Source organism: Parus major, chromosome 15, assembly GCF_001522545.3.
Source record: "Parus major isolate Abel chromosome 15, Parus_major1.1, whole genome shotgun sequence".
Classification (NCBI taxonomy): Eukaryota; Metazoa; Chordata; class Aves; order Passeriformes; family Paridae; genus Parus; species Parus major.
Window position 1 is genome coordinate 13,492,779 of NC_031784.1, and position 21,651 is coordinate 13,514,429.

Consider the following 21,651-nt stretch of genomic DNA (forward strand, 5'->3'; position numbering starts at 1 on the left):
TGCTTTTGGCACAGTTCCAGAGGGCAGAGTGTGGATTAACCTGTTCTGAGCCCCTGGCTCAGCACTGGGAAGGTGGGGGTGGGGGATGCTCAGGATGCAGCCTTGGTGCTGTAACCTTGAGCTGAGCTGTGCCAGGCAGTGCAGTCAGGCAGGCTTGGGAACATTCTGGCTGCTCAGGCAGATCCCTGTGTCTATATCCAAACCAGTGTTTTTGTCAGCAGGGTACAATTTTGCTAAAAAGGGGATTTCTGCAGAAGGCAGAAACAACATCCTTCTGCCATCCAGCATGTCCTTTCAGCTCTGTGTCAGGAGGAGGCTAAAGGAGCAGCTGCTAAAATATTTATGTGTGCACAGAGTGCTTTATCTTCTCTGTCTTTCCCAGAAGTGTCAGGACTCTCTTGGAAAAAAAATCACCCTCCTCTGCTCTCCCAAAATCTCAGTCTGGGGCAGAAATGTGGAGCCAATTGGGGTGAGAGGTTTTGCCTTGCTGGGGGACTATCCCTGCTCCTGTTCTGCTGCATTAGCTGCCCGATGCAGCAGAGCAGACGCAGAAGCTCAGCACCCATCCTGCCAGGCACACGAAGGGCACACGACTGGCACAGGACAGGCACACAGCAGGCAAAAGGCTTGGCCAAGGTGGCATGTTGCAAGTTGTTGGAGTGTGAAATGGGCTGAGCTGCCTCGGGACACAGTGCTGAGAGCTGGGGGCAGCTGTGTCTCCAGGGGAGTGGGTTTGGGCTGGGCCCCACTGGCTCCTTCCAGCTGCAGCCAGTCCAGCTGGGATGCAGCTGGCAGAGGGTTTGGTGCCAGCAGTGCTGCCAACATCTCCCAGCTCCAGCTGGGTCCTGCTCTGCAGTGCCTGGCCCACAGCTGGGGGGGCAGGTTGGGTTGGACCCACTGACTCCATGTTTTCCATGCTCAAGCCCTTGAGACTTGTGGATCAGTGCCCATTTCTGTGTGCCCCCATCATCTCCATCACACCATCAGGAAGTCATTTTACCAGCAGTGGAGATTCAGTACCAGGCATAACCAAACTGTGAAGTTCTTAGGGCTGCTCTGTTGTTTTTCCTTCTTAGAGACAAAAGAAAAGTCAATCTGGGCACCTTCCCAGCTTGTGGCCGCTGTGGCTCTGCCTGGCTTGGCGGGGGATAGGACTTAGGGTGCCATGGCCACATCACTGAGCTGAGCTGGAATCCCTGTGTGTGACATCAGGGTATCATTAGATGTGACTGCTGGGTTAATGACCTTTCCTAATTACTGTGTCTAATGGTGAAGTCCCGTGCAGAGAGCAGTAAAAGTGTCTGAGATCCAGCTGGGCCGAATCCCCTGAGCGATGGGCAAAGCCACTTTGTGGGCGATGGTCTCCTGATCCCCGTGGATTAAGGGTTCCCAGAGTGTGGAGGAGCTGTGTCTGAGCAAGCTGGAGGAGTGCTCTCTGGAACATGGAGGGTTTGGGAGAAGGTGGCAGCCAAGTGGCCTCCAGTGCTGTGCCTGGGGTGGGGGATGCACCACTCTCATCCAGCCCTTCCTTCCAGCTGTAACCTGACTTGCCCTCCCGGACGCTACGGAGCCAACTGTGCCGACGTCTGCAGCTGCCACGACGGTGCCTGTGACCCCCTGACAGGCGCCTGCCACATGGGTGAGTGCCGGGAGCCAGGGGCTGGGCTCTGCCACAGGGCTGGCCCCGGGCTGAGCCGCGGCTCTGCCTTGCAGAGGCCAACCAGAGGATGGGGGTGATTGGGGCAGGGGCCCTCCTGGCGCTGCTGCTCATCCTCCTGCTCTCCCTGCTCTGCTGCTGCTGCGTCTGCCGCAAGAAGGATGAAGCCAGCAGGTGAGTGCAGGGGCCAGAAGGGATCTCGCTGGCTTGGGAATGTGGAAGATCAGTGGGTTCTGGGATTGACAGGGGGATGTAGAGACCATGCTGAGACAGCAGTTCTGCAGGGAAACTGAGGTAGAACTGTGCTGCCCACACGACACAGAGGGGGTACCTGGGTCTGAGCAGTCCTGCTGCATCATCAGGGCTGATGGAGTTCCCCTTCTGGGGGAACCCTTTCCTGTTCTCCCTTTTTTTCTCTCTAGTGGACCGTCATTTCACAGAGACCTGCCAAGTCCCCTCCAGTCTTTAGGGTCTGGAGCTGATCTGCAAAGGGGGCCCTGAAATACAGCAAGGGCATCACGACATGGCCTAAGCCCTCAGAACAAACCCTTGAGCAAAGGGATGAGGCCTGGGGGACAGGGGGGATGCTGACTGTCCCAATGGGAGTGGATGATCAGGGCTGGGAGGGGGGGTTCCTGCAGCAAGGTCAGGATGCTAGTAGTGTTTTAGCAGCACCGGATTAACATCCGACCATGAGAATAGGAGTGGGGACAGACCCAAGGCAGGGGGAAAGGTTTGTGCTGTTCAGCAAGGGATGAGAGAGCTGTTGGAGCTCCTCCAGATGCAGAGAAAACCCCTTTGTGCCATCAGCCACTGCACAGGAATCTTCCAGAAGCCTTTTCTTGCAGCCCTTCGAGCTCAATCCCAGCCAGGCACAGCTGGCTTGGAGAGCCTTCAGGCTGCAGGTAATTATCCTGCAGATAAAGCACAAACCCATCAGGTGAGGAATGGCACAGGGAGAGGGGGAATGGCTCCAAATAGTTTCCTCTTTCCCAGGGTGCCCAGACCAGAGTGTCCCCAGACTGCTGGATGACCTGTGGTGCTGTCCCAGTGTGGTCCCTTGCAGGGGATGGTGGTCATGCCACAGGTTCCTTTGAGTCAACTAACAAACCAAATCACTCCTGAAGTTGCAGAAAAGTGCTTGAAAACGTGGCCCCAGGAGGCTTCAAAACCAGAGAGTGAACAAAGAGAAGCCACATGTTTGGCTTTGGGTTGGGATTTTTTTATTATTATTTTTAAAGATTTGGGGTCTGGACCAGGCATTGCGGGTATTTTGGGACTGCACTGCCAATGGCCATGGTTGGATCTGACCTTCCCACCATTCCCTGGTACTGCTCTACATCCTGCTGTGGTGCAAGCTGGTGCCTGGGGCTGGCAGCAGCTTCTGTGGGTCCTCAGTTCCTTCAACCTGGGCATGCATCTGCTTTTCACCCACCCCATTACCACTCTAAAACCCCTTTGCACTTGCAGCATCCCTGAGCTGCTGCCTCTCTCTGTTGCCCATGAAGGCTGTCCTCACCACAGGAGGGGATCAGTGTCTCTAATAGTGCCACTGCCTTCTCTGCAGCTCCAGCCAGGACCCAGCAGCAGCCAAGAAACCTCCAAGACGTTTGTGTGGGCGGTTCAGTCGGATTGGGATGAAGCTCCCACGCATCCCCCTACGCCGCCAGAAGCTGCCCAAGGTCATGGGTAAGGTGCTGGGTTTTGAAGAGGGCACATAGAGTCAGATGTTACTCCTGTCAGGGCAGCCTGTGTGGCTCACAGCAGTCTTGCAGTCCCAAAGCAGGGCGGTGAGCATGGTAGGGCAGTGACAGGGACACATGGATCCCTGCGAGCATTTCAACGTTGCCTGGCTCACAGGAGCTCAGCCCTTTCTGTCTGCAGCTTCTGGATTTCCAAGCACATTTTGCTTTGTGAGGATGCATGGTTCTGAAGCTCTACTGAGTAGTTTTTGGTTTACTCTCCTAAGGTTTCCCCTGGAGAGGAATGTCGCTCTCAGCAAGATGCCTTGTTAGTGCTTTTGATCCTGAAGTAATCCATGAAGTAATCATGAAGTAATGATGCCCACCCTCCTGCCATGTGCAGCAGTGTTGAGGATGGAGGGGAAGAGATTTGGCTTGAGCTTCCCACTCTGCCCAGGCACATAATTGGCTTCTAGGGAGCTGCTCACACCTGGCAAAGCCCCTGACCTGGCACTGTCAGGGCTGTTGAAAGCCCCCTGCATCCCAGCTGCTGGAGAATGCTGTCCTGTCCTCTGCCCTCTCTAAACTCTCCTTGCACCTCTTCCCAGCATGGGGAGCTGGGGATCTGCTGCAACCCCATTGACTAAACTTAGTGTGAAGCAATCCCCACCCCGTGCTGGTATGTGTTTCAACCCCAGCCCTCTTCCTGAGCCCGGCACCTCCCTGGGCATGCCATGCTGGTGGAATCCCCAGAGCTGCCACATCCTAGCACACGGGGGCTCGGTGTGAGGCTAAATCCCACATCCCAGGCAGAACACAGAGGTGACCCCCATCCCTGCACAACATGCACAACCTTCAGCATCCAAGCTGCAGGGATAACCCCTCACCACATGGGGCACAGCAAAGCCCTGCCTGGAGCAGGGTGTGCCAGGGCCCAAGAAATATTCCTACTCCAGGACAACAGAGGATCATAGAGGCTGTGTTTGTGGAAGGGGCTGGAGAAGGGCTTGGGGAGGACACTGTGTGCAGTGAGGGCAGGGGGGCTGCCTGCAGGCAGCTGGTGCCAGACCAGCCATTCTGTGTACACAGAGCAGCAGCAGCCCCAGGAAAGGCTGAGGGTGCTCAGGATGGTCTTGGGTCCCAGCAGGGCTGGGGTATTCCTGGAGTCTGTCACAGTGCTGAGCTTTGTCATCTCCCTGGAGGGAAAGGCTTTGGTAAGGGCTTGCCTTGTGTTATCCAGCAGAGTGAAGTCCATGTGGGTTCCAGAAGCTCACAGTCCCACTGACACGTGGTCTGGCAGTGCCTCCAGCCCCCACTGGCTCTGAGGACAACCTGTTGGGTTGCCTATAGTAGCTGCATCCCTGATGCCCAGTCACCAGGATGCCATGTTATGACCACATCTGGTGCTGTGGAATCCACAGTATCCAGTATCCACTGGCCATTTGCTGCCCACATTGGTTCTGCCCAGGAGGGTCCCAGGGTTGCTGAAGTGCCCCATCCCAAGGGCCAAGTCAGGGCTGGAGGTGCTCAGGGCCTTGTGGGGATGTTACAGTGAAACTGGTGCTGGCTGATGCCCAGGCAGTGGTTGCTCTGGATCTGCCCACAGTCCTGGCCATGAGTTTGCTGACACCAGGTGGGTTTTCTTCTCTGGGCTCAAACACAAGCCTATTCCTGGTAGAACATTCCCAGGTGGGACTGCAGGTCTTGAAGCCTCACTAAAGCTCATCAGGTGCCTGGAGCCTCAGGTTCTTCCCTCAAAAGCTGCTCCTCAGCCTTGGCACCAGCTTTAGATCCACAGCATCTCCCTGGGATTGCACCTGAGCTGGCAGCCTGCAGAGCCACACCCTGGGCTCACACCAGCAGCTGTACGACCAAAGTTTGGGTACCCCTGCATGTGGGATTTGCTCATCAGGTGTCAGTGGCACCAGTGGGGACCTTGGTCATGTCACGTGGAGATGCCAGGGCTAACCTGAGCCCTGCACCCCACCACATGTCCTCTCCAAGCAGCAGAGCTTAACCAGCCCCAAGGGTGATGCCAATAGCGGGGAGCTTGGGATGAGAGGGAGGGGGTGCTCAGGGGGACTCTGGGATCCCTCTCTCATGGTACTTCTGGTGCTCTTCTCTGCCTCATCCCAGTCTTGAGACCAACTGGCCTCTGTGTAGGCAGGGTTGGGGTTGTCATCCTGCTGCTGTGGCTCCAGGAGATTTTGGGGAGCAGTGACAGGTAGGGATATGTGGGAAGCATCCACATTTCTCTCAGCCCCAACAGCCAGGGAAGAAAAATCCATCCCTGGCGACCATGCTGCAGTCCCCAAGCTTCCCCAAGCTTCCAGGTGCACTACAAATCCTCATTTTATAATCTGGATGTATCCTGGATCTCACTAGAGTCCCACAGTCACCTCGTGGCCATGAGTCCCAGCCGCTTGTCACGCCTCCTTCTCAGAAAGCATCTCCCTTCATCTGCTTCCAGACGGCTGCTTTTAATTTTCTCTTTTTGGTTTTTATTACAAGGAAAGCCATGTTGGAACTGCTGCTTCCCCCTCTCTGGGCCATTTGCTCTTTAAATATCTCTGCTTGGGTTTTTTTTTTTCCTTGATCCAAAAAGCCAAACTATGCAGGGGTGAGTGTGGAGCACTGCTGTCATTTTAACAGCCCTGCATGTCTGAAGCAAGATACCCTAGTAATGGATAAATGTTCCACTTTATGTTACTGGGGCGTCCCAATAACACTAAAAGTTATTTTATTATAAATCAGGGATGTGCTGCAAGGATCAAACAGTCCAGGCAGGCAATTGCAGCATGACTGGGATGCATTTGGGGTTGGGACAGAGTTGGATGTTCAAAGGTTAAAAATACCTGGGAATACCCATGTACAGCTGGGACCCTCCCTGTGCATGGTGTTTTCATAGAATCACAGAATATCCTGAGCAGGGAGGGACCCATAGGGATCATCAGTCCAGCTCCTGGCCCTGTACAGACGCCCCAACAGTCCCACCCTGTGCCTGAAAGCATGGTCCAAATGCCCCTGGAGCTCTGGCACAGCCTTCAGCCCGTGCCCATTCCTTGGGGAGCCTGGGCAGTGTCTGAGCAATCTCTTGGGACCACCCTTTTGCAGCCCTTCATCCAAGGATCTGCCTTGCTTCAGAGGCAGCTTGTCACTGTCCTAGGGGAAAAAGCCAGTGGAAGGGGATGGGGACAAGTGCATCTACTGCTGCATGGCTCTCTGGAAGGGTCAATCTCTCCTCTCAGCCGGTTGCTGCCTCAGGTCTGATGGAGGATGGAGGATGTGAGGAGGATGCTGAAGCTGTGGGCACCTGGGGAAGCCCCTCAGGATGTGTTGGGACATGAGCTTGTCCAGAAAAAAAGCCTTAAAAATTATCAAGATGAAAAAAAAGTCACTCCAGCCCAGACAACTCCTAACTGCTCATCTTCTCTATTTTGTTTTATTAACAACATTTCTCCTCTGCTTGTTTCTCTCTTCCTCTTGGCTTTGCTGTGGGTGGCCTCTTGAAAGAGGGGCAGTGCCAGGGCATGAAGGGAGGGATACTCCCACTCAGCTTCAGGAGAGGAGAAGCTGGCAAAGGGAATGAAAAGTGGCAGAATTAGGAAAATGTACATCCCCCTGCTGCAGGCTTCCTTTCATCATGCTGCATCCATGTGCAAAATGGAAAAGGAAGATGCAATCAGTGATGCTAAAGTGGGAATTAGTGGAATTAAAGCCAGCAGCTAATTTTCTCCCTGCAAAGGGGACAGTCACAGTACCAGGACCTTCTTTGCAGGTTGGCTGTGCCAGGTTGCACAGTTCACAGGTGACCACCAGGACACCCACCAAGTCCTCATGGGACCCAGGGTTTGGGTGGCTTGTCCCTCCACCATGTGCATCCTCAACTTGGGCAGCTGAAGACTGGGATAGATGGAAGTGTGAGGCTTGAACAGACTCTGCTGCCCACAGCCCAAGCATGGGGGATACTGGTCACCACCACTGCTAGCTGATGGCTTCTGTGACCACTTGGCTGAGGGACCTGGTGGGACTGTGCAGCAAGAGGTGTCTTGCCTTGCTTTGGATGCTGTCCCTGTCCCTGACACCCATAAGGAAGCTGGGCAGCAGGGAGCTGTGCAGCATCTTCCCCTCCTGGCTGGCGGTGGGGACTGGGGTTTGGCAGAATAGGCACTGACAGCAGTTCCTTGCCCTCACAGTGGCCCACCATGACCTGGAAAACACCTTGAACTGCAGCTTCATCGAGCCACCCTCTGTGGTGGAGCAGCCTTCCCCATCCTGGTCATCCCGCGGCTCCTTCTCCTCCTTTGAAACCACGGACGAGGGCCCCGTGTACTGTGTCCCCCATGAAGGTGAGCAGGGAACGTGGTTCATCCCCAGGGCATTTCAGGGGCCATACCAGGGGCCTGCTCAATGGAGAGGTGTCACTCTTACATGGTGAGGACCATGTCACCCTGGTTCCTTGTGTCCCAGGAAAGAGTGCAGATTCCAGTCACACCACCCACACAGTTTCAGAGCTCCCTTCTCCAGCTTTTGCTGCTCCAGGGTTAAGAGCCAGGAGATCTCTGACTGGGAGCCTAACTGGGAGGACAGTGTCCTGCGGGAGCATCTCAGTCCTTCCCCTCCTCAGAGACATCCTACCTGATACTGCTGTGCTCTCTTCCCGCAGAGAGTATGGGTGAGAGCAGGGATAGAGGGACACCTGCCAGCCCCGGAGACAAGCTGGTGGCCTCGATCAGCGGGGAGGAAGCGGGCGAATACACGTTCCTGAAGGAGACAGGCTCTGTCAGAGCCTTCCCGACCGACAGCAGTGAGACGCCCCTGCTCAAGTCCTCGGACAGCGAACGCTCCTCCTGCGGCTCGGGGTCGGCCGGCGCCGCGCTCTACGCCAGGGTCGCCCGCCTTTCCAAGCAGTCCAAGGAGGAGGAGGATGCCACCGCGGAGCCCCGCAGCCCCGGGAAGCCACCATCCCCGGAAAGGACCAAGCCCCGTCCTCCAGACCCGGCCACGAAGCCCAAAGTCTCCTGGATCCACGGCAGGTACAGCTCTGGCCAGTCCAACTCGCTGCCGGTACCCAGCCAGTCCCCAGAACAAGCGGCCGCCCGGTCCGGCAGCCCCGAGCAAGGCCAGGGCTTGGCCAAGAGGAAGAGGAGTCCGAGCGAGACGTCCGGCAGTGTGCAGGGCAGAGCGGAGGAGAAGGGCGGCGCCCGGGGGAAGGAGAAAGCGCAGAAGCAACCGAAGGAGCCCGGCGTCCCCGAGGGCAAATCCAGCCTCTGCGGGGAGCCCCAGTCACCCTCCAAACCCAAGCAGAGGAGCAAAGCCGGCTCGGAGCCGATGGAGACCATCAACGGAGCGGTGCAGAACGCCTTCCGAAAGATGAGTGCCTTCCAGCCGGAGCGGCGGGCCGCGGACACCAGGGATGCTCCGTGTAGCCCCGGCACCAGCAAATCCCGCTCCGAGCCGCTGCATCCCCAGCTGGCCTCCGAGCTGGCCGCCCAGCTGAAGGAAAAGACTCAGAGCCTCAACAAGGGGGACGGAGGCATCCGGGCGAACGGGGTCGGTGCCCAGCGGGAGAAGCCCACCCCTCCACAGAAAGCCAAGCGCTCGGCGGCCGCCGGCGGCCAGAAGACCAGCAAACCCTTGCTGCCCACCTCTCCCCATCTGCAAAAACTGATCCCTGCGGCCGCCGAGACGGCAGCCGGGGAGCCCAAGTGGGTGGAGAAACCAAGTGCCGGCAGCGGCCAGGAGCAGACTCTCCCCACGGAGCAGGCAGCCAAGAAAACCCCCATTAAGAAGCCGCCTAGGAAGAAGAGCCGGGAGGCGAGCCTGGAGCCGCCCAGGGCAGCTGCTGCTCCTGCTCAGGCAGTGCAGTGACCGGGAGCCGGGCACCGGCCCCGCAGCGGCCGCACACCGGGAACAAGGACATTTGCCAGCACAACCAGCGAACGTGGGAGCCTGGGACTGGGCTGGGGGCACTGGAAGAGCCTTGATCCTCCTTTTATCCCCCTCCACCTCACTCATGCCCCTTTTTGCCTTAGTTCCCCCTGATCTAGGACCCAGTCCCTTCATCTGTGCCCTGCTCCTGCTCTCTGTCCGGGCCTCAGCTCGCCCTCCCTCCCCGCGCAGGACGGGACCGCAAGGAGCCGGCCCCGCCGCCACCCCGGGGGACTTCGTGTGTGGCGTATCTCCCCCGCCCCTACTTTTTTTGTAGCAGTATTATCGACAGCATAAGCAGCGCTTGTTGTACTAGACGTGCCCACGGTATATTCTGCAGTAACCGAGCCGCTCGCTTCCCGCGCTCCGCTCCGCTCTGTCGGGGCCGCGGAGCTCGGGAGAGGGAGGAAGCTGCTGCTCAGTGCCCAGCGCAGTGCCAGAAGTGTGCCCCACATCCAGCGCTGGCAGCAGCTCCCCGTCCCGGCGCCCTCCAGGCACAGCTCTCCACTGCCGGTGCATGCCGGAGTGGGGTCGAGCTGGTTTCGACCGATGCCACCCTCCCACCCTCCGCCCCGGCGCTGCTCCTGGCCAGGAGGAAGCACTATTTATGGATGGAGCTGGACGCCCTTCGGGCTCCTGTATCCCATCCCGTGGAGTTGGAGGGATTAGTTTGATATGAGAGAGCCTGGCACCTCTGCAGAGCGCTTTCCTAATAAAAATGTATTTCTTCCATAGTTGGTGCCATCTATCCCTGTCCCAGCCTTCCCGTGGGCAGGCAACATGCGTAGCCTTGCTTGAGTGCTATGTGGTCCTACGTGGGATGCAGTGGGAAGATGGATGACATTGCAGCAGTACAGGCAGGTGGTAACAAGCAGCAGACAGGGTGGGAGACAGGTTCCCTCTGGGGCTGCTGCTACACACGCTCACCTGGCATCAGAGATGAGCCCTGAAGACAAAATGAGGAACTTCTCTTCCCCCAGTTTTCAGCCTTGTCCCAATGGCTGACTGGTCCCATGGTCAGACACTCCTCAGTGTAGCCTGGGTCAGACCTTGAGGTTCAAGAAAGCTCTGGCCACAGCAGAGAGAGCCCACCCCTGGGTGCTCAGGGTGCTGGGACACAAATGGGGGGCGGGAGGGGGCATGGGGGTGCAGAGCTCTGAGCCCAGCTTTCTATCCCTCTGCCCAGGGGTTGCCAACCCTATCAACATTTGGTGTCTTCAAACAGCCCCAGGCACAATGCTGACAGAAGACAAGGCTGGGACAAGCCCAGGGGCAGCCCAGAAGCTGAGGATTCTCCCACACAGCTTCTGCCCAAGATTCCTAAGCAGGACCCTTCCTGACATTAGAATTGGGACTGTCTGCTTCCAGGGGAGCCAGGAGCATTGGTGCCCACCACTGAGCCGTCCTGAGCTGTTCCCAGAGTGGGGGATGATTGTCCCAGAAGACCACCAGACCAAAAGGTCAACACAGCAATCTAAGAGGTGATGGAGACAGCTGACAAATACCAGAATGGGATGAGACCACATGGGACCAGGACTGCAACCAGCCCAGCACAGCACTCAGGAAGGGATGGGGCCCTGGCCCACACCTGGCCATGGCTCAGCATTGTGTAGCTGGAGCCAGCACAGCACCTGCCACTGTCTGGAGAAGCATCATCACAGGACACAAAGCCAAAGAATGACATCACAGCTTTGCTTCACAGGCTTCTGGTGACCTTTCAGGGTTCCTTCACTCTCCTTCCCCTTTCCTTCAGGATTTATTTGGAAAGGTGAAGGAAAATGGCTGAAACTAGTCTTGGGACATCACACTGTGCAGAAAAAGGAGCGCATGAATGAGCTCAATGTCACCAGATACAAAACAGAGAAAATCAATAGAAAAATAGGGACACTGAATCTAATGAGACCTGGGATGGCATCCAAGCCCCTATCTCCACCATGGAGGCTGTTGTTGGACAAAATGAAGAGGCTTCCAAGACACTCAGATTAAGCTACTCATAGGTTAGTAAAAGAGAAGTAAAGGAGTTGAATCCAGGCAATGAAAGTTTAAAACTAAATACAATTTAAGAGGCAAGGTTTGTCATAAACATCACATGGTCCTTACACACATCTCTTCATGTCAGTGCTGAAGAGCACTCAGGGGAGCCACCCTTGATGCTCGTGATGGTGGCCCAGCAAGGTGGATTTTGGAACTGCCCCAGCCTCCTCTTGGGGCACTCTCACTCATGCAGGCAGCAAAACTGGGGCTGGTGCCTCAGGAAATTTGGGCACTGTAAGCTTTCCCTGGTCCCCAGGCTATCCTGGGACAGCAGAGGATCACCCAGGCATAAGCACCAATCACAGTCCCAGCCAGCCAGAGGAGAGCCTATGGATAAATGAAAAAATCCCATGTCACACACAGGCAGGCAGATCACCAGAGGCTCCAGCTCACATATCATGTCAGGGTGGCCATGGCAATATCAGGCTAAGTCTTGGGATTCTCCAAGGGTGGAGATGCCCCAGCTTCCTTTGACTGTTCCAGGGTCACTCTCCTGAGGAGCAATTTTATTCCAAGATTCAACCTGAATCTTCCAAGCTGCAGCTGGTGACTGTTTTACCCCATTGCATCATCCAGCACCATCAAAAAGGGTTCAACCTCATCATGAAGCTGTGGTAGATTTGTGGAGATTTAAGCTGATTGACAGGGCAAGGTTCTTCCCCCAGAGGTGCTGGCACTGCCCAGGCTCCCCAGGGAATGGGCACGGCCCCGAGGCTGCCAGAGCTCCAGGAGCGTTTGGACAGCGCTGCCAGGGATGCCCAGGGTGGGGTTGTTGGGGGGTCTGGGCAGGGCCAGGAGCTGCACTGGATGGCCCCTTCCAGCTGAGGATATTCTGGGATTCTGTGACCTTAGTCACTGGCTATTCTCAGAATCCTTCCCCCAGCCCAGCCTTTCCCCCTCCTCCTGGTGTGATGTATGCCAACGCCATGAGCACGTTGATATCTCTTGTCCAGGCCTCCGTTTCTTCACATCCCTCTTGAACTAGGAGACATCTGGACACTTCCTTCAGATGTTTGCCTGTGTCCTTCCAGCAGCTTCCACTACGGGCTTTGCCTTACCTGAGGAAAAACAACAAGTTGATGTTCACCCTGAGGTTCTCTGTTGCTTCCAGCATCTTTTCAACAGGGTCTTTTCAGCTCAGACAGCTCAGAATCTTCCAGTCATGTCCTGTGATGCTCTGGGCCATGAAAGACATGGGTGAGGCATTGCCACACCTCAGTATCATGAAGGGCTGATAAATCTCTTTTCCAGGCATCCTGCACACTTTCTTCCCACCACTGCATGTTGGATATCTTTGACTGACAGCTCCCTGTGATAGACACCAGTGAAGAGGTCTTGTTCAGGGGTTCAGCAGAGGCTGAAAACTATCAAACAATCTCCCTGCAGCTATGAGTTCCACCAGGGAATGATACATACTTGCTTGTTCTGAGCTGCTTTCCTGGGCTGTTTTGGGCAGGCAGAAAACTTTGACCTCAAGGAAAAGCCCGCAGAACCCAGTTATAGTGTGGGGAAATCAGGTGTTGTGCTCCCCTGAGACAGAGCAGGATCCACCTTCCCTGATAGACAGATAGGGCTTTTGGTGACAACATGATGGCCATGGCTGAGGAGAAGTTGTGGGAGTGTCTGTGATGGAGCCACCAGCCCTCCGTTCCACCAGCACATTATCCATGGGAGCAGAGGAGCATGGTGACACTTTTGGCTCATCCTCTCCTCCATCAACACCACAACACTAATCTTCCTCTCATTTCCTTCTGATTTCCCAAAGCAAAGAAGGAGCCATTGGGTTGGACAACAACATGGTTTTTTATCTCAGCCAGCAAGCAGCAATAAGAGCCAGGCTGCTGCCATCAATTCATTTCCTGTTTCAGGCTTTACCAAAAATAAACTCAGAAGGAAAACTCCAATGAGAATGAAACACACGGGAGACAACTCAGAACTCTCAAAACTATATAGGAAATTTCTCTCAGTGTTCACTAGGAATGGAGATGGCAGTGTCAGAGGGAATTTCATGCTGGATGGGGGGACTGTGAAGGGGTTTGGGCAGCTCCATCAGGTTTATAGGGATATAAATATATATGCAGCTGACACTTCCTGTGGCTATGTTACACGTGGGGAAATGGCCATTTCCTTCTTTGCCTCACAAAGAGGATGCAGGGTCCTGACTGCCTTCCCCAGCACACTTGGCTCCAGGGATGGCCAGGCTGGGGACGCCGCGATGTCCCCAGGCCATATGGGTGACATCCTCGTGCAGCCACCATCCAGCTGGCACTGGGCTGTCTGCTGCCAGGCTGTGTGGATCACCCCAACTGGGACCCCAAAGAGATGCAGTCACTGCAGCACCACCAGAATAATTTCCCATTCCTCAGCACAGCCATCGGCGACCTCATTAACAGCTCTTGGGGATAGTTGGGGTTTGAGGAGGGCTCTGGTGGTGTTTCAGTGGCAAGGAATAGAAGCCTTTTGCAGGCCATCAGCTGTTTCTTGTGTGCTCTCCCAGTGCCCACCAGCTCCACACCATGCAGGTAGCACTGAACCCACAGAGCCAAGAATGGGCACTGCAGTGATCCTGCAGCCATCCTGCAGCCGTCCTGCAGCCAGCCATCCTGCAGCCATCCTGCAGCCGTCCTGCAGCCGTCCTGCAGCTGTCCTGCAGCCGTCCTGCAGCCGTCCTGCAGCTGTCCTGCAGCCAGCCATCCTGCAGCCGTCCTGCAGCCGTCCTGCAGCCGTCCATCCTGCAGCCGTCCTGCAGCCATCCTGCAGCCGTCCTGCAGCCGTCCTGCAGCCGTCCTGCAGCCATCCTGCAGCCATCCATCCTGCAGCCATCCATCCTGCAGCCATCCTGCAGCCGTCCTGCAGCCGTCCTGCAGCCGTCCTGCGGGATGGCAGCTCCAGCATCAGCCCCCTGCAGGAAGAAGAAAGCTGTGCCCCAGGGGTCTCTGTGATCATGAGTGCTGGCTCCGGGACCCTGCACCAGCAGCCCTGGCATGGCACAGACGTCTTGATTCAGCACCCACAGCTTTGCCTTGGGATGGTGGAACCTCTGGGTGGCTATTTACAGCCTTTTCCCTCATGAGGAGATAGGCTTGGGGGTGGGGAGTAGTTTGTCTCTGAACCCTGTGCCCAAGATGCCACAGAATATGGGACATTGATAAAAATACGTATTCCAGGAGTATATACACTCACACAAAAAAATGTGTGTATATATTACATACATAATTTTCCTAAGTCAATATATATTATATATAAATGTAATATAAAAATATATTTGTATGCACTCCTATACAGTCCTGGAGTAAATGTTTTTCTATTTCTATATTTATTTTCATATATAGACACCTACACTCTCCTATATACTCCTGCAGTACATGGTACGTATACTTCCAAATATATAACAGATTTATACACTTCCATAGTTTTATGTATGCAGTTATATATATATATATATAATATATATATATTTATATATTTATTTTATATATATATACACTTATGTACTTACCCATTTTTCTAAGCTCCAGGAGCTGAAGGTGAGGACGTTGAGGTCAGGCTGAGCCTACCCACAGCATGCAGGTGCCAGCCCCATCCCAGTAGCCCCATGGCAGTGCTACCCAGCTCCCTCTCAACACCGTGCCCACAGACCGCGTTTTGGGACTCTGAATCCAAGAGTGCTGGGTACTTCCAGGTGACTCCAGCAGGGCAGCAGGATGTCTGGCAGGGACTTCACCTCCCAGCACCATCCCAGAGGCAACTCCTGGCTCTGCGAGCAAGACCCGGCACCCCTCTAAAGTCTTTTTGTCCCCAGTGATGGACACTCAGGGCTGGGCAAAGCCACGGTCCCCTCCTCTGTCCTGCCCTGCGCTGCAATGCATTACACGGATTCAAAGCGGGGATGCACCTTCAGCTCATCGAGACCTGCAGGGGTGCCTCTTCAATCCCCAGGGTCCCGCCTGGAGGATGGGGTGCCATGAATGTGCTCTAGCGGGGACATTGCCCTGAGCAGCGAGCAGGGAGGGGCTCACAGCCATGGGGGGCCATGCCGCACCCCGTGGGCCGCACACCCAGCACACCCACCGCGGCTCCATCCCTCGGCCCATGGAGCAGTGAAAGTGTTTCCACGTGATCCCAATTAATCCCTGGCCGTAATGAGCCGCACAGAGCAAAGGGACTTCTAACACACGGAGCCATCGCTGGGCAAATCCAAGAGCCTGAGCCTTTATTTCAGCCTCTGCAAGCATCATTTGGGAAAAATCCATATTTTTGCAGGGAAAGCACGAGGGCACTTCTATCCAAGTGTTGTGAGCAGGAATAATCAGGCGGAAGTCAGGCAGGGGCTGCGGGTACCCGATCCATCCCCAGCCTGTGCTCCCGGCTGCGCCTGCCCGTGTTTAGTCTGTGTGGGAGCACAAATCACTGCGCAATGTCATCGCTCTGCCCGGATCTGGATTTCATTAGGAGCCACATGATCAGCCCTGGCTGCTGCCGGGGGCTGGCCTGGCTCCCCCCGAGGAGCTGCGCAGGATGCGGGCCGGGGGCTGGGGGGTGTCGGCCCGCAGGGCTGAATGGGCCCCTTGTCTGCAGCAGAGGAGCTGCAGCCGCCTCGCTGGGAGAGGTGTTTTGTCCCCCTGAGGGCCTTGGAGACCCCGCAAATATCCTGAGGGGAAGGGAGTGCAGCCTGCAGCTGTCCCCTGCTGCATTGGTGACTGTAGGGGCACAGCAAGGGGGGGACCCCAGGACCCACGAGCTGGGGTCCCTGCCCCTGGCCAAAGTCAGGCTGCTGACAGAGGGACACGGACGCCAACTGGGCAGTCCCAGCCAAGGGATAGAAGGGGTTGGTTTCTGGCTGCTGCAACCCCTGCATACAGTCATATGCTTTACATCTCTCGCATCCTTTGGATCCTTTACATCCCACTGCAACCCTTACATCCCGGTGCACTCTCTGAATCCCTTGCAGCTTCCTTGCATGCCTTGCATTCTTAATAGCCTGTTGCAGCCTTTTCAGCATGCTTTACATCCTTACAACCCCTGTATCCTTCTCAGCTCACTGAATCCCTCATGCCCAGCTGCATCCTTTGTGCCCCCTGCAGCCTGCTGTGTCACTTGCATCCTGTACATCCTTTGCACTCATCCCTTGCAGCCCACGGCCCCTGAACACAACTCTCAGCCAAGTCCACACACTTCTGTCTCATCTGAGGTCATTATTGGTTATGAAGCCCTGTGAGTGACCTGGGAGCACCTGCACCAGCCAGCTGGAAGCCTCTCCAGTAGCTCCAGGGGAAGCAGCTCCTGCCCCTGGCCTAGGCTCCCCAGGCAGGGTTGTTGTCCATGGGGTGATATAGACTTGTCACCTCACCTCAAACAGACCTGACACCCTTTTCTTTTTAGGTGTCAAAGACATGAGATGCTCCTGGGATGCTGAGCCCCAACCCACATGAATTTTCCCTGGCTGAGCATCCATGTCCCATCCTAGGAATAATATGCACTCAGGGCACATGGCTGCAGCATCTTCTATGAGTCCCCATGGAGTTTGACCCAGATGACCAAAGACTGGATATGTTTTCCAACACATTTCCAATGATGCATGATGCCCTTCCAGCCCAGTAGCCCTTGGTCTCCCATCTACCAGCAGCCAGCCAGCAAGAGAGAGTGAAGGTTTCACCCAGCACCACCAAGAGCCAATGACCACCTCGATCCAGCTCTTATTTTAGCTGCAGCCCAGGGGTGAAATTCCCCTTCAGATTTTCAGCTCCAGAGGCCAGAGCAGGGGAAACACTTTTACTCTGCAGTGTTTAAATTGGAATAAATCCGGTGAGGCTGAGTCTCTGGCAGTCCCAGCCATGCCCTCCCCTTGCCTGGGGGATGAGGTGAGGGCTCACAAAAGGTTGAAGTGGCCTAAAAAAGGAGGGGGAAAGGCTGGGTACAGGTGGCAAAGCCACTGTGGTGGGTGACCACACAAACCAGTGCAGGGTGGAGTCAGAGGGCTGCTGCTGGAGGGCTGCTGCAGCCCTTGGAAGGTCCAAAGAGGAGTTGGAGGAGACTTGAGGAAACCATCCAAGCCAGGATGGCTGAGGAGAGGCACATCCAGCCTTGAGGAGCGGAGCCCCCCAGACTTGGCCCTTCTGGGGGGCTGCTGCTAAAGGAAAACCCTGGCTCTAACCCTGGCTCAGGCACCAGCCAGGGACTAACTGTGGGTACCGTGGCTTGGACTGAGCTGCTGTTCAGTCACCAGCCCTGGCCATCTCGGTCCTTACCGATGCCATGGACAGCAGAGGCGCTGCTGGGATGCTTGCCAGCTCTCAGCCCAAGGACCAGATGATGTTGTCCCTGACCCCACAATAAAGACAGTAAAGCCATGTTTGATGCAGAATTGGTGGTGCATTGGCCTCTTTCAGTGACAGCTGACTTGCCTGGTGACACTACACTCACAGAGGTTGAGGGGGACACTCCCAGCTCTGGAGTGGGGACTCAGAGCCGTGGTAATGTGGCAGCTCTCCCAGGGACTTCAGGCTTGGACAGACATCTCCTGCAGAAGGGTGTGTGCTTGGGGTTCTCAAGGATTATTCCCCATGGCAATAAGCCCCCCATGCACCACACTCCACAGACACCCCATTCCTATTGTATTTCTTGTCCCCCTGCTTCCACCCAGCCTCCTCTCTACCAGCAGCATGAGGAAAGCCCTGCAGCTGGTTTGAGGGCTCATGAAGCAGCAGCAGGACAAGATCAGCCACAGATTCCTCTGTGTCAAGGCAAGGAACATCCCACTGAGAGGAATGATGGGTTTGTCTTCACAAACAAGCTGTGAGTCTGCTGATAAAATGAAACTATCACTGAGAGATAACAGAAACAATGGGATGGATTCCACTGAAAGATGAAAGAGACACGGGGAAACACCATAAAATTCCACAAGAGTTAAGAATTAAGAAGGGGATTATGCACTGTGTGGGGTGGGGGGGTTATCCCAGGTATCAGGCGTTCCGGGAAGCCTGTACCTCTCAAGTACCTTTATGGGGAAAGAGAGAAGGGACAAGAGGCCGGGAATTAGGATAAAAAGGAGGCTGCACCCTCCAAAAATTTGAGAGACCCCAAGGGAATGCCCCATGGCCTCTCCCTTTATTTGAATAAAGAAAAAGAACTCCTCTGTATCCTTTTAGGACATAAACCTCTGGTGTTTGTGGATTAATTTTCCTGACACCACTCTCCCAATGCAGAGGTCCCATGGCCATGAACACCCAAATGTGGCCTCATCCTGCCCAGCAGGAAGCATCACATTGGGCTCTTCCCCAGCCACTCTCTCACTCCATAGTGAGTGTGACAGGGTGAGGAAGGACAAAGGAACTTTCTCAGGCCTGTCTGTCCCTTCATAGTTCAATCCAGGCTTAGTTAAGGCTCTTCCTGGGCAACACAACAAAACTGCAGGGTTGTTTCTGCTCTCAAGTCCCTGGGTCCAGCTGCTGTGGTTCCATCCTCAGTGCTGGCATGTTCTAGGGACCTCAGGAAGGATTTGTGCTTCCTCCACCCATGCTGTGTCACCTGAGCTGCTTGTGGCATCACTGCAAACACTGTTAGCTGTCAGGGACTACCCCATCTCAGCCTGAACCCACTCCCCAGGAGCCTCCTGCACATCCCAGCATATCCTGATGTATTCCCTGCCTGGACATACAGAGCATGGGACACCCCAGGTCACTATGCTCTCCAGCCTTGGCCCCCATGTGTTCCATCCACCCACCTCCCCTACGTTCCCAAACCCAGCCTAAGGCTATAGATTGTCCCCAGTGACTGACCCAGCTGCAGTCCAGTTCTCCAACCCAAACCCCATGTCCATCTGTCCCCATGGCACTTGTGCAGGTCCCAGCAGAGGACCCTGTCCCAGCTCCATCCCCACAGAGAGGTTGCCCTGCATCCCCACCAGTATCCTGGCCCAGCAGTGATCCCAGTGCAAAGCACAGCCAGGTACCTCATGGAGCACACACCAGCTCAGATCCCTGCTCCAGGAGCCCCAAAATCCCAGTGTCTGTGTTGCCAGGCCTGCAGAATGCAGAGGCAGCGCCCAGAGCTGCCGGGCTAATGAGAAATGCATGGGATCCACATCTGGTAGCGATTGAGCTGGGAGCAGCGGCGGGAAGGGAGATAGTGCAGATTTCCTGCAGCACAAAGGAAGGGAGAGGAATATCCATGGCAGAGGAGAGGCCCTGGCTGCCCCCTCCCTCCGCCTTCACAGGGCTGCACAGGCACAGATTGTGCTTGCTCCCTTGCTGCCACTGCTGGAGAGCGTCCCTGGGCATGTGCCCTCCTCTTCCCGGGGCTGAGCCTCTCTGCTGCCCAGCTACCCCCCCTTCCACCCACAGTGATTCACGGGCACCCCACAGCCACTGTCCACAGCCACGGCCACACACTGCCAGAGCCTCCTGCATGGCCTCCTCCCTCCAGCCTGCTGCTGCTCAGGGTCCCCACAGCCAGACAGCCCCAGGCTTGAAAGCCCCTTAAAATAGCCTTGGGCAGGGAGCAGAAGCCTAGTGAAGCCACGAGAGCAGCAAAGTAACGGCAGAGGCCGCGCTGTGCATGCCCATGAGGCTGTGACACTTGGAGGGGACAAGACAGGTGGCATTTACATCTTCACCAGCGCAGGCAGCCGTGTCAGGGGAGGCAGCTGGCCTGGTTATGTTCCAGGTGAAAGCTTCATCACCATACCTGAGCACTGCTGGCTATCAATGGGATTTTGGGTTGTGCTGCTCGGGGTATTCCCCAGGACAGCAAAACTCTGTGACAGCAGGTGACACACAGAAGGGGATATTTAGAAAAAGGTAGCATCAAATCTTCATGGCAAAGTGTTGGGGGTGCTTTCATCTGATCCAGACTATTGCCCCAATCAAAGTTGAGCAGCACAGCTCACAGCTCTGTTTTAAAAGACTCTTTTTTCCCATTACCCAGCACCTCATTAGAGGCTGTAGCACTCAGCATCTGGCTGCTCCAGCACAGCAAAACCTTGCGGTGGTTCCTGATGAAATCATTCTATGGAGGTGTTGCTACAAGGCTGGGGGAAAGATGGGCAGGGGGCATGCTGGACAGACAGACATAGCAGGGGTAACTCCATAAGGAGTTATCTAAGCAGCCCGGGCGTAGAGAGATCTGCAGTCAGCCCACCAAAGCCTCTCCAGCACTTGGGATTTGGGGATCATTGGATGGAAATTTGAGATATTGAACTGGGGGAAAAAAAGTAATTTCCATCTGAGGATGTTTTCAGGATACCACATTTTGCTGGAGATGCTCTGTGTTCTCTCTGCCATTTCCAGTCCCCTTGAGCAGCAGTGCAGATTCTGTAGACTTTGAAGTCCTATTAAATCCAGTATTTTTAAGGCATTTAAACTCATTTCAATGAATCTGTCCTCTTACTAATTCTAGACAGGAACCCTTTCCTGTGCTCTGCTGACATGAATGCACAGCTCATCCTGCTCCTCATCTCCCAACCCCAGCACGCATGGGAAGGACCCATCACCATCCCAGCACAGAACATTCTGTGTGTTTTCAGGGATTGGAAGGGATCTGGGCAACCGTGCAGCCTCATCCTTCCCAGGGCATCCACACACATTGGCCAGCATGACCCTGGCACTGTGTCCCACTTCACAGACTGCAATTACTTCACAGAGTGCAATCCCACCAGTGCTGGTGATGCACCACATTTTTGGCCGTGGTTGAAGTCACCCTGCCACCCACTTTTGACTCATCCACTCCAAAGCGGACAACTTACGTCTGAAACGCTCCTGATAAAGTCCCCATCAATCTAGATACAGATATCAATATAGATAAAGTATCCGTAGCTGCTTCCAAGCCGGAGCAGGGGGACACTCCGAGATTCCTCTCCGTGCATCCCATGGGATGGGCTGGGGTGGAGCCGACTGGAAATCTCCGGCCGGGGCCCGGGAGGGCGGGCGCGGGAGTTCCGGGGCTGCCGGGAGCGGCAAGGAGCGGAGACGTGAGGAACTGCGGGCGGGAAGGGGCGGGATAGTGGGCGTGGCCAATAGGAGGGGCTGGGCAATGGGCGTGGCCAATAGGAGGGGCTGGACAATGGGCGTGGCCATGGAGCGGGGCGGGACAATGGGCGTGGCCATAGAGCGAGGCGGGACAGTGGGCGTGGCCATGGAGCGGGGCGGGACAATGGGCGTGGCCAGCAGGAGGGGCGGGATAACGGGCGTGGCCATGGAACGGGGCGGGACGGTGGGCGTGGCTAACAGGAGTGGCGGGATAATGGGCGTGGCCAACCGGAAGGGCGGGACAGTGGGCGTGGCCATGGAACGGGTGGGGCAGTGGGCGTGGCCCTAGAACGGGGTGGGACCGTGGGCGTGGCCACGAGGA

At 55.6% G+C, this 21,651-nt stretch overlaps 1 protein-coding gene across 7 annotated transcripts in view; it reads left to right on the forward strand.

The window, feature by feature from the left end:
* SCARF2 (scavenger receptor class F member 2) overlaps positions 1 to 10,004 on the forward strand; it is a 19,657-nt gene extending 9,653 nt beyond the window's left edge. For all 7 annotated transcript variants that reach the window (XM_015644414.3, XM_033518167.1, XM_033518170.1 and 4 more), the window contains 5 exons: positions 1,536 to 1,639; positions 1,714 to 1,831; positions 3,225 to 3,346; positions 7,536 to 7,688; positions 8,006 to 10,004. In XM_015644414.3, the coding sequence (XP_015499900.2) occupies positions 1,536 to 1,639; positions 1,714 to 1,831; positions 3,225 to 3,346; positions 7,536 to 7,688; positions 8,006 to 9,210 (1,702 nt within the window). In that variant the 3' untranslated portion in view covers positions 9,211 to 10,004. The remainder of the gene's footprint in view (positions 1 to 1,535; positions 1,640 to 1,713; positions 1,832 to 3,224; positions 3,347 to 7,535; positions 7,689 to 8,005) is intronic.
* The last annotated feature ends 11,647 nt before the right edge of the window (positions 10,005 to 21,651 follow it).